At 34.5% G+C, this 18568-nt stretch overlaps 1 protein-coding gene across 1 annotated transcript in view; it reads right to left on the bottom strand.

Moving 5' to 3' along the window:
• ralgps1 (Ral GEF with PH domain and SH3 binding motif 1) overlaps window positions 1–18568 on the bottom strand; it is a 164786-nt gene that overhangs the window by 3962 nt on the left and 142256 nt on the right. Inside the window, exons 10-20 of the mRNA XM_073819499.1 lie at window positions 18034–18171; window positions 16853–16946; window positions 10861–10928; window positions 6220–6346; window positions 4851–5005; window positions 4503–4551; window positions 4221–4301; window positions 3874–3979; window positions 998–1090; window positions 691–796; window positions 75–166 (exon numbers count right to left, since the gene is read on the bottom strand). Of these exons, the coding sequence (XP_073675600.1) occupies window positions 75–166; window positions 691–796; window positions 998–1090; window positions 3874–3979; window positions 4221–4301; window positions 4503–4551; window positions 4851–5005; window positions 6220–6346; window positions 10861–10928; window positions 16853–16946; window positions 18034–18171 (1109 nt within the window). The remainder of the gene's footprint in view (window positions 1–74; window positions 167–690; window positions 797–997; window positions 1091–3873; window positions 3980–4220; window positions 4302–4502; window positions 4552–4850; window positions 5006–6219; window positions 6347–10860; window positions 10929–16852; window positions 16947–18033; window positions 18172–18568) is intronic.

The raw sequence follows: 18568 nt of genomic DNA, 5'->3' as shown, positions 1-18568 counted from the left end.
GTGACATTCTTGCATATTCCTGTTAATTACACATTTATTTTATTGAAGAATTTTGTGTCAGGATACACTTTTACCTGTGGTCTTGTACTTCTGCACGCCTCAGCTAAATGTCTGTGCCAGATAATTGCAGAGAAACGTGATCCAGTCTGGAACTTGTAAACATTACCTGAAGCACAGATGAAAACCATTATGGGTTTATTCAAATTAAGTTGTGTGACAGAGAAAATCCACCATTTATAAAGCCAAAAAGGCATTTGTTGAATCAAATCTATGCAGACTTGGTCATTCTTCAGGAGTAGATTGTTTGTATACATCTACATGAAGCCAGTGCTCACAGATCAATGCTGTTTGACTCAAACTATTTGCTGGATCTTATTCAGGGTATTATAGAATGTTTTTCTCTTCATTTAAACAGCAAAGAAGTTCAATGACAAAACAGATAGCGCTATATAGAACTAACAGAAAAAATATGTCTAATCTTTGAGCGTCAGGATCGGATTTAGATGATCTTTCACAATGTTCCAGTTTTCTTTCTTCCCTGAAACCACTAACATGAAGCAAATGAATAAAAATATTGTTTTGTAGCTAGTCTATCACAGCGTGAAACTGTTTATGTTTGTGAAGAATTATATTTTAATTCAAACACATTATATGTTCATGCCTGAGTTGTAGACTGATGAATAACAGTACCTTTTTCAGGATCAGTAAGCTGGAAAATGTTTGGATGGTCAGGGTTGTCTGGCAGAACCACAATCCAACCTGTGAGCGTGATCTTTTTACATGGCCTGGATTTATACTTGAGACAAAAAGACACAATTACAAAGAGGTTAAGCCAAAAAAGTTTGAAATGACATGTTCTTAAAGCTGAAATTAATTACATTTTAATTAGCATAATAATAGGCTACACTGTTTATTTTTGTTATGTAACCAGTTAGATGGCACTACCTAAGTAAAGCTTTGTTTTCACACTGACTTAAGAGAATAATTCATCACTTACATGTCTTCGCTCATTTGCTCTTAGAGCTTTAGAACCAAAATAGATGAGGATGGAGCCAGACAGGACAATCCAGTAGCGCTTCCAGGACGAGAGCTGATGTGGAGAAAATAAGAGACAGGCTAAGTGCTCTTCTTGAAGATGTCAAACAGACATGACTTTTTATGGACTGTTTATCCATATTTCTTTCTTTCCTGATTTACTATCAACCAGGCCGGTCACACTGAAATTTAGACCTCCAACAATGAAGACCTGACAGCAGTACACATGGTTTCCGATGTGCAAAAAAACTGATTGATTACATACAGTGAGGAAAAAAATTATTTGATCCCCTGCTGATTTTGTACATTTGCCCACTGACAAAGATATGATCAGTCTGTAATTTTAATGGTAGGTTTGGTTTAACAGTGAGATTAGAAAACTTTCTAGAAAAACACATTTAAAAAAAAGTTATAAATTGATTTGCATTTTAATGAGTTGAAATAAGTATTTCACCCCTTCACAAAACATGACTTAACAAAACCCTTTTTGGCAATCACAGAGGTCAGGCATTTCTTGTAGTTCTAACAAACATTTCAGGAGGGATTTTGTCCCACTCCTCTTTGCAGATTCTCTCCAAGTCATTAAGGTTTCGAGGCTGACATTTGGCAACTCAAACCTTCAGCTCCCTCCACAGATTTTCTATGGGATTGGAGTCTGGAGACTTCCTAGACCACTCCAGGACCTTAATGTGCTTCTTCTTGAACCACTCTTTTGTTGCCTTGGCTGTGTGTTTTGGGTCATACCCATCCACGACCCATTTTCAATGCCCTGGCCCTGATGGTACATGGCCCCGTCAATGTGGTGCAGTTGTCCTGTCCCCTTAGTAGAAAAACACCCCCAAAGCATAATGTTTCCACCTCCATGTTTGACAGTGAAGATGGTGTTCTTGGGGTCATAACCTCCAAACACGGCGAGTTGACTTGATGCCAAAAAGCTCGATTTTGGTCTCATCTGACCACAACACTTTCACCCAGTTCTCCTCTGAATCCTTCAGATGGTCACTGGGCCTGTACATGTGCTTTCTTGAGCAGGGGGACCTTGCAGGCACTGCAGGATTGCAGTCCTTCACGGTGTAGTGTGTTACCAATTGTTTTCTTGGTGACTATGGTCCCAGCTGCCTTGAGATCATTGACAAGATCCTCCAGTGTAGTTCTAGGCTGATTCCTCACCGTACTCATGATCATTAAAAAACTCCACGAGGTGAGATCTTGCATGGAGCCCCAGACAAAGGGAGATTGACAGTTATTTTCTGTTTCTTCCATTTGCGAATAATCACACCAACTGTTGTCACCTTCTCACCAAGCTGCTTGGCGATGGTCTTGTAGCCCATTCCAGTCTTGTGTAGGTCTACAATCTTGTCCCTGACATCCTTGGGTAGCTCTATGCTCTTGGCCATTGTGGAAAGTTTGGAATCTGATTGATTGATTACTTCTTTTATACAGGTAACAAACTGAGAGTAGGAGCACTCTCTTTTTCCTTGTAAAATACACCCTTTTTTTCCTCATTCCATCAGAACTTTTTAGACTGGCATAATTAACACATCCTTTTGCCTCTGTGCATGGGAGGTATGTTTAGTAATTATTAAGTAATAATTAAGAAGTCCCTTGCAAACTTGTTTTGATAAATTACTTATCAAACTTGCATGTTTGATAAGGTCAAAATGATTAAAATTCACATTAAAGGGGTCAACGGATGCAAAACTCAAACATGTTGTTCGAACATTAATGTGTGTTGGCAATCTGAGTACACAACCACCCTACAATGATAAAATTCCACCCAGTGGTATTTTTTCAATATTTAAAAGTAATATTCTCTTTTTAAAATCAGGTCATTCTTAGCTTCTTGTCGGTGTGACAGGGAAGACAAGAAAGGGAAGTCTCCGATTGAGCGACTGAGGTGTTCTGTTGTTGGATGTAATAATGTACATAGCAGTCGTCATTTACTCCTGACATCTGAGCTGCTAAACGTTACTTTCGTTTTTGAAAGGAAAGTGCCGATCCCGATCTACATATGCGTCTGTGTTCACGCGAATCCTTCATGATGCAGCTTCACCCACAGCAGAAGTGAGTATAAGGGTTTTATGCATCTTTGCAAATGGCCTTTCTTAATAATGTGCTTGTTAGCAAGTTTCGAAGCTAAACGCGGCTAAAGTAAACATTACGGCTCGTCATCCCACGGCAGAGAGGTGAGGGGCGAGCAGAGCTCATTAGCATTTAAAGGAACATGCAACAGAATAGCTCGCTCTAAAAAGGGCTGATTTTGACAAGGTATAAAGAGTGTTTTTTACAGTACCATTGAGACATTTTAACCAAAGTATGTTATAGACTTCTCATTAAGACCCTAAAGAAACATATCAACTTGTGGAAAATGGGCATCCGATGACCCCTTTAAAGGGGTACTCCACCCCAAAATGAAAATTTTGTCATTAATCACTTACCCCCATGTTGTTCCAAACCCGTAAAAGCTTTGTTCGTCTTTGGAACACAATTTAAGCTGTTTTGGATGAAAATCTGGAGTTTTCATCCAAAATTAAATTATGTGTTCCGAAATCGAGCAAAGCTTTTATGGGAAAGTGATTATTGACAACATTTTCATTTTAGGGTGGAGTAACCCTTTAAAGAGTAGTAAGTAAAAGCCTCAAACAAACCATAAACTCATCTTCATGTTTATACTGACAATAAATGTATACAAATGAGTGATGTACAAACACATCAAAGTCATATCAAATCTAATAAATTAATCCAAGTTTACCTATTGATCATAATGGGCTACAGGGTAGAAAACTGGGTCATATTTAGCATTTGATATTTTACAAGTAAATTTGACTGCACACTTACAGTGGGTTTTTTACCCTCCTTCATCAGTGTCTTTCTTCGCAGGGGCCCTTCAATGGTTATACTGCTCAGAGAACTGCATTCATAGCTGGAAACTGCCCCTGGAGTGCTGATGAGGAAGTAAGGAAGACATTTTTTCCTCAGGTCATATCAAACATAAAGATCAATACGTCCCACAGCAGAACAACTCAAGTATGTAATGACAATATGTACAGTAAATCAATACAGAAACAAAAATAGGAAGATCAAGATAGCAAAGACATGAGAAAGACCCATTATTTTAAAATATATTTCAGTCATAACTTCAGTTATGCACTTTATGGACACACAGGTAACAGTTCTATTCTTACCTATAAATATAACTTCTACTTCTGGGAGAGTTACAGATTGGGACTCGCCAGTTTGGACCAAGTGTCGCATACATACGGCCTCTGAAAGTGGTCAGGAAGAGGAATGTGTCACAAATAAATAATAAATGTTGCCAAAAATAAAAAATGCTGACAGCTGAGATTCCGAACTGCAAATGTGTTGTGATTTAAGAACAAAGTATAAAGATATACCTAAAAGCAGAAACATACTAAATGCAATTAATTTTCTATTTTAATTTATAATAAATAATGTTTTTGCCTTACCTCTCAACAGTACTTGATAATTCATCACTAAAAGAGCTCTCTCTACTGCCTGCAGACAGAAAAAAAATATGAAGGTCAGGACAAAGCAAAATCATTTTCTTCCTCTCAAAATCAATGAATGAAAAATGGTGTACTAAGAAAGAAATCAGTGTGAGTTTGCACTGCAGTAACAAAAGCTTTAACACTACTGTCACCTAGTGGTCAGAAATCATAAATACAAACAGTTCCACCACAGCAGTCATATTTTATGGTTGCAAGAGAAAACACAAATTAGAACACAGATCATTTTGTCTTAGTGGGACAAAGACTGAGATATGAGAGTGTGTACAATAGGAATAAACTTAGTACCAAGTGAGATGCCGTTGGTAAATACTGAATCATGTGTGTGGTTTCTGACAGGACTGTGAGACTCTAAGAAGCTGTCGTCCAGTAGGTGTCGAGCCTTTTCTTTCGCAGGGAAGGTTGCACTTTTACTCTCCACCACACCAAACTGGCACATCATACTAAGAAGAGATGACAGAATTGCAACACAAAGAAAGCCAGTCCAATCAGGCAAGCTACTCCCTTGTGAAAAATAAGTGCATTTAGTTGTACTGAATATGCACGTGCAGTGTACTTCAGATACTTCAGAAGTATATTTGTACTTGCAGATAATATAATATTAATGAAATAAATCTAAAGACAGTACACTTTCATGACCGTTTCACATAATGTCACATTTACTTCAGAAAAAAACATATTTGGTGACCATAAGCTCTTTAGTCAGCTATAAAAATGAACTCTAGAGTTCTAAATATATGCACCATATAATACATTCATTATAATTTATTACTGTTTTTCAATGTTTCAATGTTTTCAAAAAACGAATTGAAGTAGAAATATAAGTGTGTAATTGTAACCTTATTGTTATTAAAACTTCACTAAGTGTAATTTAAAGGGATAGTTCACCCAAAAAATAAAAATTGGTTTCTTGAACAGACCGATTGTTTTGTGTCTTAACACCTCAATGTATCATCATGAGCCACAGGGTTCAATTTGGTTTTGTCTGTGTATGTTGTGTACTCTCAAAGATTTGGTGCCCATTGACCGCCATTATATGACTGACAGACTGCAATGGAGTTAAAAATCTTTGTTTGTGTTCTACTGAAGAAACAAAGTCACCTACATCTTGGATGCCCTGGGGGTAAGCAGATAAACATCAAATTGTCATTATATATATATATATTGATTGAATCGAATCAAATCGAAAATCGAATCCCAAGCTTGTAAATCACAATCGAATTGTGACCCTGGACCACAAAACCAGTCTGAAGTAGCACAGGTATATTTGCAGCAATAGCCAAAAATTCATTGTATGGGTCAAAATGATCGACTTTTCTTTTATCAAAAATCATTAGAAAATTAAGTAAAGATCATGTTCTGTGAAGATTTTTTGTAAATTTTCTTGTATAAAAGCTTTATTTTTAATTTGTAATATCATTGCTAAGAACTTGATTTGGACAACTTTAAAGGCGATTTTCTTAATATTTAGATTTTTGTGCACCCTCAAATTCCAATTTTTTTTAAATAGTTGTATCTTGGCCAGATATTGTCCTATCCTAACAAAAAGCTAGTTTATTAAGCTTTCAGATGATGTATAAATCTAATGATGTGTAAACCCATCCCTAGCGGATATATTGCATTGGTAAACTTTTCTCGTAATGTATGTGATACCTACTTATTCCCCAGACTGTGGCTCTTCCTGTGTCGGGCAGGAGGTGGTGTTGGAAGGTGGGCAACCACTGATGTATCAGGACAGGTTGGTCGTCGGTTATACCGCACTGAGACAGACTCTTCTGAGGGTCCTGTACACACACAAACTCGCATATAAAATTATGACTACCATTACACCACCAAGTCAAAGTAGTACACAAACTCATATACTCTCTCCATTGAAATGTCTTAGATCTCCTTGCTTACTAAAACTGCATTCGTAAAGCCCATTCCTGTCCTGTTCAAAACTAAAAACCATAAAATGCCTACTAGCACCTATTAAAGCCACATGTGGATAATTAGCAAAGGCTCTGGCTCTCAGAAGGCTAACATTTGAAAACAGTCCCATAGCTCCACAGCAGAACGTTAGGCATCATGTCAAAGTGGATGGCTCAGTTTCTTAACCCAGCCACAGTATTACCGGCCTGGTAAACAAAAATACCACTCTAAAGTAGCAAAAAATAAAAGTGGACAGCCAGTGAAAATGTTCCCTGCAGTTATGTTTATAGGCCTTTTCCACAGTAAAATCAAACCAGAGGGGGATGTGTTGCAATGCTGGAAAATGCTTTGGTTGATTATTAGGAGTATGTTAATCATGGCATTCCCTACTGTCTTTTATAGAAGGTTAACAGATCTCATAATGGGCAAGAAGAGCCCTTACCTAAATGAAAACAGACTTTCTTCCCAACTAACAATCGGAAGCGACTAGCTCTAGTGATGCCTGTAAAGATTGCAACATTAGAGGCCTTTCAAACACTAGATATCTGGGCCAAGAAAACATCTAGTTTAGTGCACAACAGAGACTTCACAAGAGTGTCCATGGAAAAATACAAACAGGGATATGCTATGAAATCTACCAATGCATATTTACACATTTCACAGCAAGAATGCAATGTTTATTAACATACAATTGTAATTGTACAAATTGATCAAGATGCTTTAAATTGATATGATTACCCTGGCAACCTCAACATTTTCTATTTTTAATCCAATTTTAATATCATATCAATTTGACATTACTTTATCATTCAGATAAATGTGGAATGAAATCAGATCAAATGTAACCAAAACTTCTCTGTCGGGAGCTATTTTAGGATAATGACCAGCTGAATCTACATTTTGCCTTATTAATACTAGCTAAGATATATGATAAAAAATGTATAAATATAATTATAATCATCAGATGTTATTGTATTCTGTTTTACATGGTTTTAATATACACAATGTATCATGCTGGAATGAAAATAAATAAATAAAATAAAATATTAGAATAAAAATGCAACCTGGAAATGTCTCTCAAAAAGTATCCTGGAAATATCATGTTGCACTAAACTAAACTAAACTGAAAGAATAAAAATCCAACCTAGAAATGTCTCCCAAAAAGTAACCTGGAAATGTAACGTTGAACTAAACTAAACTAAACTAAACTAAACTAAACTAAACTAAACTACACTAAACTAAACTAAACTAAACTAAACTAAACTAAACTAAACTAAACTAAACTAAACTAAACTAAACTAAAAGAATAAAAATCCAACCTGGAAATGTCTCCCAAAAAGTATCCTGGAAATGTCACGTTGAACTAAACTAAACTAAACTAAACTAAACTAAACTAAACTAAACTAAACTAAACTAAACTAAACTAAACTAAAAGAATAAAAATCCAACCTGGAAATGTCTCCCAAAAAGTATCCTGGAAATGTCACGTTGAACTAAACTAAACTAAACTAAACTAAACTAAACTAAACTAAACTAAACTAAACTAAACTAAACTAAACTAAACTAAAAGAATAAAAATCCAACCTGGAAATGTCTCCCAAAAAGTATCCTGGAAATGTCACGTTGAACTAAACTAAACTAAACTAAACTAAACTAAACTAAACTAAACTAAACTAAACTAAACTAAACTAAACTAAACTAAAAGAATAAAAATCCAACCTGGAAATGTCTCCCAAAAAGTAACCTGGAAATGTCACGTTGAACTAAACTAAACTAAACTAAACTAAACTAAACTAAACTAAACTAAACTAAACTAAACTAAACTAAACTAAAAGAATAAAAATCCAACCTGGAAATGTCTCCCAAAAAGTATCCTGGAAATGTCACGTTGAACTAAACTAAACTAAACTAAACTAAACTAAACTAAACTAAACTAAACTAAACTAAACTAAACTAAACTAAACTAAAATATTAAAAATGCAACCTAGAAATGTCTCCCAAAAAGTATACTGGAAATGTCATGTTGGACAAGACTAAACTAAACTAAACTAAACTAAACTAAACTAAACTAAACTAAACTAAACTAAAATATTAGAATAAAAATGCAACCTAGAAATGTCTCCCAAAAAGTATACTGGAAATGTCATGTTGGACTAAACTAAACTAAACTAAACTAAACTAAACTAAACTAAACTAAACTAAACTAAACTAAAATATTAAAAATGCAACCTAGAAATGTCTCCCAAAAAGTATACTGGAAATGTCATGTTGGACAAGACTAAACTAAACTAAACTAAACTAAACTAAACTAAACTAAACTAAACTAAACTAAACTAAACTAAACTAAAATATTAGAATAAAAATGCAACCTAGAAATGTCTCCCAAAAAGTATACTGGAAATGTCATGTTGGACTAGACTAAACTAAACTAAACTAAACTAAACTAAACTAAACTAAACTAAACTAAACTAAACTAAACTAAACTAAACTAAACTAAAATATTAAAAATGCAACCTAGAAATGTCTCCCAAAAAGTATACTGGAAATGTCATGTTGGACAAGACTAAACTAAACTAAACTAAACTAAACTAAACTAAACTAAACTAAACTAAACTAAACTAAACTAAACTAAACTAAAATATTAGAATAAAAATGCAACCTAGAAATGTCTCCCAAAAAGTATACTGGAAATGTCATGTTGGACTAGACTAAACTAAACTAGACTAAACTAAACTAAACTAAACTAAACTAAAATATTAGAATAAAAATGCAACCTAGAAATGTCTCCCAAAAAGTATCCTGGAAATGTCATGTTGGAATAATAATAATAATAATAATAATAATAATAATAATAATAATAATAATAATAATAATAAAAATAAATAAATAAATAAATAATAAAATAAAATATTAGAATAAAAATGCAACCTGGAAATGTATCTTAAACAGCCTGCTTAGTTTTAGAAACACTGTCATGCCATATACTATGGAAGCCCATTTCAGCTATTTCACAATTCTAAGAAATAAAGTCATAATTGCGAGATATAAAGTCATAATTCTGAAAAATAATGTCACAATTCTGAAAAATAAAGTCACAATTCTGACATTATTTCTCAGAATTGCGACACAATTTTTTTAGAATTGTGACTTTATTTTTCAGAATATTGAAAAATAAATAGGTTGATATGTTCTCAGAATAGAGATTTTATATCTTGCAATTCTGAATATAACATGCAACTGTGAATTAAGTCAGAATTGTGAGATATAAACTCGTAATTCTGAGAAGATATCGGTCTTTTTTCCCCTCAAAATTGGACTTTATACAGTAAGTCACAACTGAGAGAATTGAGAGTTTACATCATGCAATTCTGAGGAAAATAGTCATCCCTGATTTAAAATGTAAATGGCTTCATGCACGTGTCTATAAAAAAAAGACCAATGATGTCATCATACGACTTGCACTGAAAAATCATATTCTTTCCATAACCAATCTCTACCTAGATGTCTCCATGACTTTGTCCAGTTCTCTCACAGCTGTTACAACCATAAAATGTTCAATGCAGTTTAATTTCCCACTCAAACATCTGATAGTCAGAAATAGGGAATAACCTAATTGCTCAGCTTTTCTTGAGAGGAACAGACATACAGCATGATTTCATTCAATCCTTACATTAACTTCAGATGCTTGTCTTGAGGTACAAGGTCAAAACACTCTTTTAAAACCTATTTCCACTCTAAACTGCTCCAGCATTCATCCATAAGTCAAATTTCTGTCATTAGTGCATAAAACGAAAAACTACTCTTGCACAGTGGATGAAAAAACGTGTCAGTCTGTTAATGTGAACTGGGCATTAGTGGGCTATTTATTTATTTGTAATTTACTGCACAAACTTACCAAGTTACAGTTATAAAGTTATAAAAATGTGTCTTTCCCAGGCACAGATACATTTTATTCACTTAGTGTGTTTTTACAAACAATTTGTGGGTGTATATGTCACTAGTTCACTTTAACCTACAAATGGTCTTTCTGTAAGTTACCAAAGACCACAATGATCCAGAAAGACTCTACTGACTGAGATGAATAAACTCATGGAATAATTAAAAAAAAAAAAAAAAACTTTGTTTAAACAAGCGTCTATGGGGCTGATCTACAGCACCCTGCAAACGCTAGGTTACATGGGTCTCACTCTTTCATTGTCCATCCAACTTTAACATCTGCAGAATCTCTCATGACAGCACCTCCCAGGTCAGGTACAGCTGAGGTACTTTAGCTGAATTACTGATGATCCTCTATTTTTCAACTCAGCAAAAAAGAGTAGAGTTAACCACTTCCAGGAAGAGTTTTTGAGAAAAGTAAACTGAAAGGATGAAGGGATTAAGACCTTACCTCCGAGGTCTTCTTTGGAGGATACCAGACGAGGTGAGCTGTTCCCAGGTTCAATCTTCAACGATAGTCTGTACAAAAAGATTGTGACAGGGTTATTGTAAATAAAGTATCACGTTAGGACTAACATCATAACTTTTGACTACATGGTTTAAACTCACTCTAAACAAGTTTCTCTCAAACTGTTATGGGAAAAGCATATTACTGATAATTTTTACAGAACGAGTTTTTGGAACAAGGCACTAAAACAGTAACTGTAAATAACATTGTGTGGTGAAAGTTGGCTAAGCTTGTTAAGGTTAGAATTTGCTAAGGCTTTTATTTTCCATTTTGCACTGAGCTTCACCACATAACACTCCCCAAAACTAAATTAAGGATTTTGAGGAAAACATTGCAGGAAGTTTCTCCATATAATAGATTTTAACGGTGGTCAATGGGTTGAAGGTCCAAACTGCAGTTTCAATTCAGCTTAAAAAGACTCTACACAATCCCAGCTGAGGAATAAGAGTCTCATCTAGCGAAATGATCAGTCTTTTTCTAAAAAAAATGTATATACCTTTTAACCACAAATGTTCATCTTGCACCAGCCTAACCTCACAAAGTAAGTAATCACATTGGAAAGGTTACACATGACGTAGGCAGAAGTACCGACCCAGTGTTTACAAAGCAAACGTGCAAAGAAACTCAATCACCCTTTACCAAAAAAAGCTAAAACAATGTTGTTAGATGTTTTTGAAGTTAGAGGAGAAAATGAGATGGATTTTTTTTCCGTACCCTACCTTTTTGAATCGAAGTATACATAAGAAGAACTGATCGCGCATTTTAACCTATGTAATTACTGTACGTAATGCGTGAAGACGCGGATTCCCATCGCAGAGCTAGTGCAAAACGAGCATTTGTGGTTAGAAAGTATATACATTTTAATTTTTTTAAGACAATTACCGATTGTTTCACTAGATAAGACCCTTATTTCTCAGCTGGGATTGTGTAGAGCTAGGGCTATGCGGTATTATCAATATCGTGGCATCGCGATAGCAAAACTATCTCGATATTATCGTGTAGGGCTGCTCGATTTTGGCAAAAATCATAATCATGATTATTTTGGTCAATATTGTAATCATAATTATTTAAACGATTATAACAGGGTCCAAAACTTTATACAGTGATTAATTTTAAGATAGCAATACAGCGAGAAAGAAGATACACATACAAAAAAAAACAATGCTTTAAAAATACTGAATACTTTTATGCAAGTCTAAAGTAGTCTAATAATACTACAGAAATTGAATGTAATTATTTGAATGTAAAATAAAACAGCATCTTCACTGTAATAGTTAAACATGCTTTGTTTCTTATTAAAGAGCAGTAAGTGATTTTTCTCTTTGTATTTTTACATTTTTATTCATATTAGGCAGAGACGGCAGAAGGAATATTATGTGTTGTTGCTTTAACCACACGGATTCTATATACTGTTACACACGTATTTTCATTCTCAAATGTTTATGATCATTTAAGACGTAACTGACAAGGGTTTACATGAATAATCACCAAGCGCCTCATTCTGAAATATTTTTGCGTGTATTTGACTGTTTAGGCACGAACCTTGAGCTAAAAGATAACTTTACAAGTCCGTGTTCTGCTCTGTCTCTGAGCGCATACGCAGAACAGCGCAAGTTTTCTTACGCGCTATTGAAAACACAACATCAAAGAAACCGTAATAAATCAAGCACGTCCCGTTTTATGAAAGTCACGTTACATGATTTTGCTGATTTGCATGTGAAATTAGGCTTTTATGGAGGAGCGAAAGCGCACCACTGGAAAGGGAGGGGGAATGGGGTGCAATAATCGTTTCATCTCAATTACTGCATTTTCATGATCGTTTGAAGCAGAAATCGAAACCGAATTTCGATTAATTGCACATTCTTATTATCGTGGTCACATGACGATATGAAACGATAGATCTTCTGGGCAAATGTGTAGTTTTTAAAATATATTTAAACTTCTTATTCTAACATAAAAGGGTCTTTAAAGTTTTGGCCCACAGTATCTATCAAATGAACTAAAATCGAAAGCACAATATGGCTTCCCTTCATCAAGATCAAGTTTCACAGCGAAGCGCACTTCATTCAGGCGATTAGCTCGTGATCCTGTGTTTTCCATGCCTCAGAGTGGCTCAATTCACAATGAATGCAGTGAACCCATTTATTGCATGTGCTGTGAATTTAGCGTGCATTTGGGAATGCAACGGCCATTAGTTATGCTTTATTTTCGCAGCATATGATTACAGCATTTCACTAGCCTGAAACATTTTCTGTTTTCAGTGAAGCTGGAGTTTTCCGTCAAAATAAAAGCTTCACTGCCATTTCCGTCAAAACGAAAGCTTAAAAGTGCAGTATGAATTGCTGACAACTAGTGGTTTAAATGGGTAATGTTTCTGCAGTCCAAATTTAAAATATCTCTTTCAAGTGTAGAAATTAGGAAAGAAGTATTGTAATTTCCCTACTGTAGTGTAAAGCAAATAATATTCATGAAATATTCATTTTCATTTATTGTGCAATTTTTTTTACAATATATGGCTATTACGGTCATATGAATAATATAAAATTGTTGTCATTATATGTATATTTTCTAATTTGTTTGGCTTCCTAAAACACCAGTGTGAATTCATTTTAGACTGAGACATTATACAACAAACAAAAAGAGGGTGGAGTCCCCTTTAAAGTTCAGGTTCAAGTCAATTGACTGACTTTTTTTCTGACTTAAGGTTTTATATCAAAGTGCAAGTGTATCGTGAGATTTTGATATTGTTACATTCCTATGTATAGCTCTTTGAAGCTGCATCCGTTGGTCACCATTGAAGTCCACTATATAGAGAAAAATACTGGAATGTTTTCCTTAAAAAACTTCATTTCATTACAAAAGAAGAAAGCCATGAACATCTTGGATGACATGGGGTGGGTAAATTATCATCAATTTTTTATTCTTTATCTCTCAGACCCAACATTTAAGTGTTTTTGAAAGAAATGATAAACAGCCAAAGATTTTTAGGCTCAAATGGCACTGTTTTCTAAAAAATGTCCTCTTTATTGTAGCCCGGCTCCACAGAGCTCTCTGTAACAGCGGTGCCAGATGGCAGGACATGCTGTAAGCATGGGCTAACGATTTTAAGACTGTGACCCTGGATCGCTGAGGTTTTCCAACCCCACAGACTGCCAGACAATGATGTCATTCCCCCAAACACAACTATTATACTGCAGTCCCATCCATTCCACCAAACCCATCCTCCTCTGGCGGCCATGCATCCTTTGGTGTTGTCAGAAAGTGCCTGAGACAATCTCACATGGAGCCCAGTCACTGTCTGAATGACTAAGTATGAGCACTTAATAATATGGTGCAATGAATACGCTTTCAAAAATAGTAACTTTGTTGAGTTGTCTTTTGTACAATACTTTATTTTCGTGATCTTTTCACCAGTCACACTGTTTTAAAAAGTTCAAGAACCTGATAAATATTTAAGAAAAATCATTTTTAAACATCTTTATTTACACCACGATTAGCTTCGCCTTAATACATACTACATCTTCATGACATGTTTCGTTATGGTACAGACTCTATGTAAACATGTATCTCTTCATGGCCTAGTTTCACTTGAGAAGTTTCACCTGATACTGAGTTAAGCCAGGCATGTAATTTTTTAACGAAGCATGGAAAAGACGTGTGAATTATGTCATCGTGCCAAAAAGGTGCCTTTCTTTATTTTCTCATATGGAGACGTGTTTGAAAGCTTTACCAGACCAGCAGCTTTAACTCATTACTGTCGCCAGTCAGAATGGTGCTAATGGGGGAAATTACATCAAGGCAAAATAATCCAGCTTTTCTAAAATGAAACCACTCAAGACAATTGATATATAATCACAGTTTCTACTGAGGTTGAGTCTTTTATCTATCTGATTAAAATAAAATATATTGCGCTTGTCACAAATGTGATACACTTCTTTTTTTCCTGTGACAATAAAATTTTTGTAAAGCATATATCTAATGTTAACTATTAGATATGTTAAAATATAACACAAAATCAATGTAAAAGGCATGAAAAGTAGCTAAGATATCTGTATTCCTCCTTAAAATGGTGATTTTGGCCTGTTACATTTTAGACGTCATGACCTGTTCGACTGTATCCAGCTTTTTATAATATAATTTTATAGACAGCTGTTTTTTTATTTAGTGATAGTTGTTCATGAGTCCCTTGTTTGTCCTGAACAGTTTAACCGACTTCGGTTCTTCAGAAAAATCCTTCAGGTCCCACAAATTCTTGTCCTGTCCAACAATGACTGTATGATTTTGAGATTTATCTTTTCATACTGAGGACAACTGAGGGACTCATATGCAACTATTACAGAAGGTTTAAATGAAAAATCATGCATTAAGAGCCAGGGGGTGAAAACTTTTGAATTTGAAAATCAGGGTAAATTTAACTTATTTTGTCTTTTGGGAAACATATAATTATCTTCTGTAGCTTTTGAAGGGCAGTATTAAGTGAATATAAAAAATAAGGACAATGTACACATTTTCATTCTGTTCAAAAGTTTACACCCCTGGCTTTTAATGCATTGTGTTTCCTTCTGAAGCATCAGTGAGCGTTTAAGCCTTCTGTAATAGTTGCATATGAGTCCCTCAGTTGTCCTTAATGTGAAAAGATGAATCTCAAAATCATACATCATAGTTAGAAAAGCTTTTAAACACACAAAAATGCTGATAAACCAAAGAATTTGTGGGACCTGGAGGATTTTTCTGAATAACAGCAGGCAGTTTAACTGTTTAGGACAAACAAGGGACTCATGAACAACTATCACAAAAAAAAAAACGCTGTGGATCTTTCAGGTAAGAATACTATTAAGAATCAAGTGTATGTACTTTTTTGAACGGGGTTATTTTTTATAAATTCAACTATTATTTTCTCTTGTGGACTATATGCAAACATCTTTTATGTGAAATATCTTATTCAGGTCAGGCATTTTGTATGATCCCTCTTACTTTGGTAAAATAATTAACATTTAGCAAAGTCTGCAAGGTGTATGTACATTTTTGACTTCAACTGCATAAACCTAATTTAATGAAAAAATATATGTATTTTCAACACTTCAACACACTTGAAAGAGCCAACAGTCAACACCTAACTGAAAACTAACTTTGACATATCCACATGGAAACCGTGGAAATATGGGGATCCTGGGTTTTTCTGGATTCCTGATGTTGCGTTTATAAGTGTCTAGACTGCAAGAAATTGGACCGCAATAAAACCACCTGCCTTCGTGCGAGACAGACAGACAGGACCACACAGTAGGAGTGAAGAAAGCTCCGGAGGAAACAGGGAAAACTCATTTAATAATGAAGAAAACATCAATGCTATGCTTGTCTTTGTACAGGCAGAAAGCCACATGTATGCATAATACATAACATGTGTAGCATGTAACATTGAAGCATTTCAAAAATGATACTATTTCGAAATCTCATTCATAACATTAATTTATCATACCTCACCACATCTGTATGACACAACTTTTTCAGAAAACCATATTATATAAGACTGTACTAGGAAAACACATTATGGGCTTCACAAGTTGAAGGCTGAGGTAAAGGAAATAGGGATTATATTGTAGCATAAAGTCATGCCAAGCTGGTGCAGCTGTGGCCGGTAAATTAGGTGTTTGGTTGGCCTGTGGGCCATGCAGACAAACCAAAAAGACATAAAGTCCACAGACAGCGCATGTTTTAATAAATACTATAGGCAGCTGTGCAAAATGAAGTGTTAAAACCAGGGAGGGTCTCGATTTACGGGGGTCTTACAGATGTGGGTAGTTTAAAGTGAAAGCTGGCATAGACGTTTATGAAATGCAATAAATTGCAGGGCAGAACGCAAAGCTAAAATCACTCAAAACAATCAGCTCAGATAAATAAAGGCTACTGAGCATTACAATGTGTTTGGGTTACTTACGAGTAATTGTCATCCTCCACAAACTTCTGGAGCTCCTCGATGTAGCGCACCGACATCAAATACTTCTGCACGTGTGGTAACATGACCAAATGATCTGTGGGGTGAAGAAATGTGGAGATGCTATTTAAATTCTCTCACATCTGCACACTTGGGTGCAGGTTTATCATTTATTGGTTAATATTTAGATTTCTTTTAATGAGATCTGAAAGAAAGATGAAAAACTAAATGCTATTTACATAAACAATCATGTACACTACCAGTCAAAGGTTTTTGAACAGTAGGATTTTAAATGTTTTTTAAAGAAGTCTCTTCTGCTCACCAAGCCTGCATTTATTTGATCCGAAGTACAGCAAAAACAGTACAATTTGAGCCATTTTTATTATTTAAAATAACTATTTTCTATTTTGAATATATTTTAAAATGTAATTTATTCCTGTGAAAAAAGCTGTTTTTTTATCATCATTACACCAGTCACATGATCCTTCAGAAATCACTCTAATATTCTGATTTGCTGCTCAAACAAAATTAAATTATTATTATTATGTTGAAAACAGCTGAGTGAAATCTTTTCAGGTTTCTTTTATGAATAGAAAATTCAGAAGAGCAGCATTTATTTATGAAGTAGAAAACTTTTGTAACATTATAAATGTCTTAATCACCGCTTTTGATCAATTTAAAGCATCCTTGCTAAATAAAAGTATTAATTTTTATGATCTCCCCCCCAAAAAATACTAACTCCAAACTTTTGAACGGTACAGTGTTTAACGTTACAAAAGTTTTTAATTTCAGATAAATGCTGATCTTTGGATCTTTCTATTCATCAAAGAATCCTGAAAAAAAGTACTCAACTGTTTTAAATATTGATAATAATAATAATAAATGTTTCTTGAACAGCAAATCAGCATATTAGAATGATTTCTGAAGGATCATGTGACGCTGAAGTAATGATGCAAAAAATTTCGCTTTGATCACAGGAATAAATTACATTTTAAAATATATTCAAATAGAAAGCAGTTATTTTAAATAGTAAAAATATTTCACAATATTACTGCTTTTGCTGTATTTTGGTTCAAATAAATGCAGACTTGGCGAGCAGAAGAGACTTTAAAAAGATTAAAAATCTTTTGACTGGTAGTGTACATAATCAACTGAAAATGAATATGTTTTTGAAAGCCACTTACCATAGTTACAGGACACCTGTAGATCGGAGATGATACGTAGTAGATTGTTCATCTGATTGGTTCTTTGCTCAGTCTCAATGATGCTATCAGAAGCGGGGTAGGCGGAGTCAATGTAGGTCATATCAAACAGGTAAATTCCTAATGTAAACAGAGAAGAAAAAGTGTTTTTAGGCACTCAATTAACATTTTAACACAAAAGGTGAAGTGCTGAATATTTTCCAGGTCGCTTTTAAACTTAAAAGTTATGCAAAAGCACTAATTCATATATTACTACTACTTCATAAATCTAGTCAGTACAGCTTGTGCATAACATTCCAAGATGTGTAAATACATACAATAAAAAATAGAATTCATTATTCCTCTCCAGTAAGCCGAAAGTAAGTTTAATCAGTGAGCTGAAGAAGATCAGTTCAAAAGATCTGAAAGAATTGTGCCGTTTTGTCATTTTAGTAACACTTTAGTTTAGCAAACACTATTCACTATTAACTAGTTGCTTATTAACATGTGTACTACTAGCATATTACACATTTATTAC

This window comes from Garra rufa, chromosome 15 (genome assembly GCF_049309525.1).
Source record: "Garra rufa chromosome 15, GarRuf1.0, whole genome shotgun sequence".
Taxonomy (NCBI): domain Eukaryota; kingdom Metazoa; phylum Chordata; class Actinopteri; order Cypriniformes; family Cyprinidae; genus Garra; species Garra rufa.
Note: the sequence above shows the minus strand (reverse complement) of the source record. Positions and strands in the feature narration are given on the sequence as shown.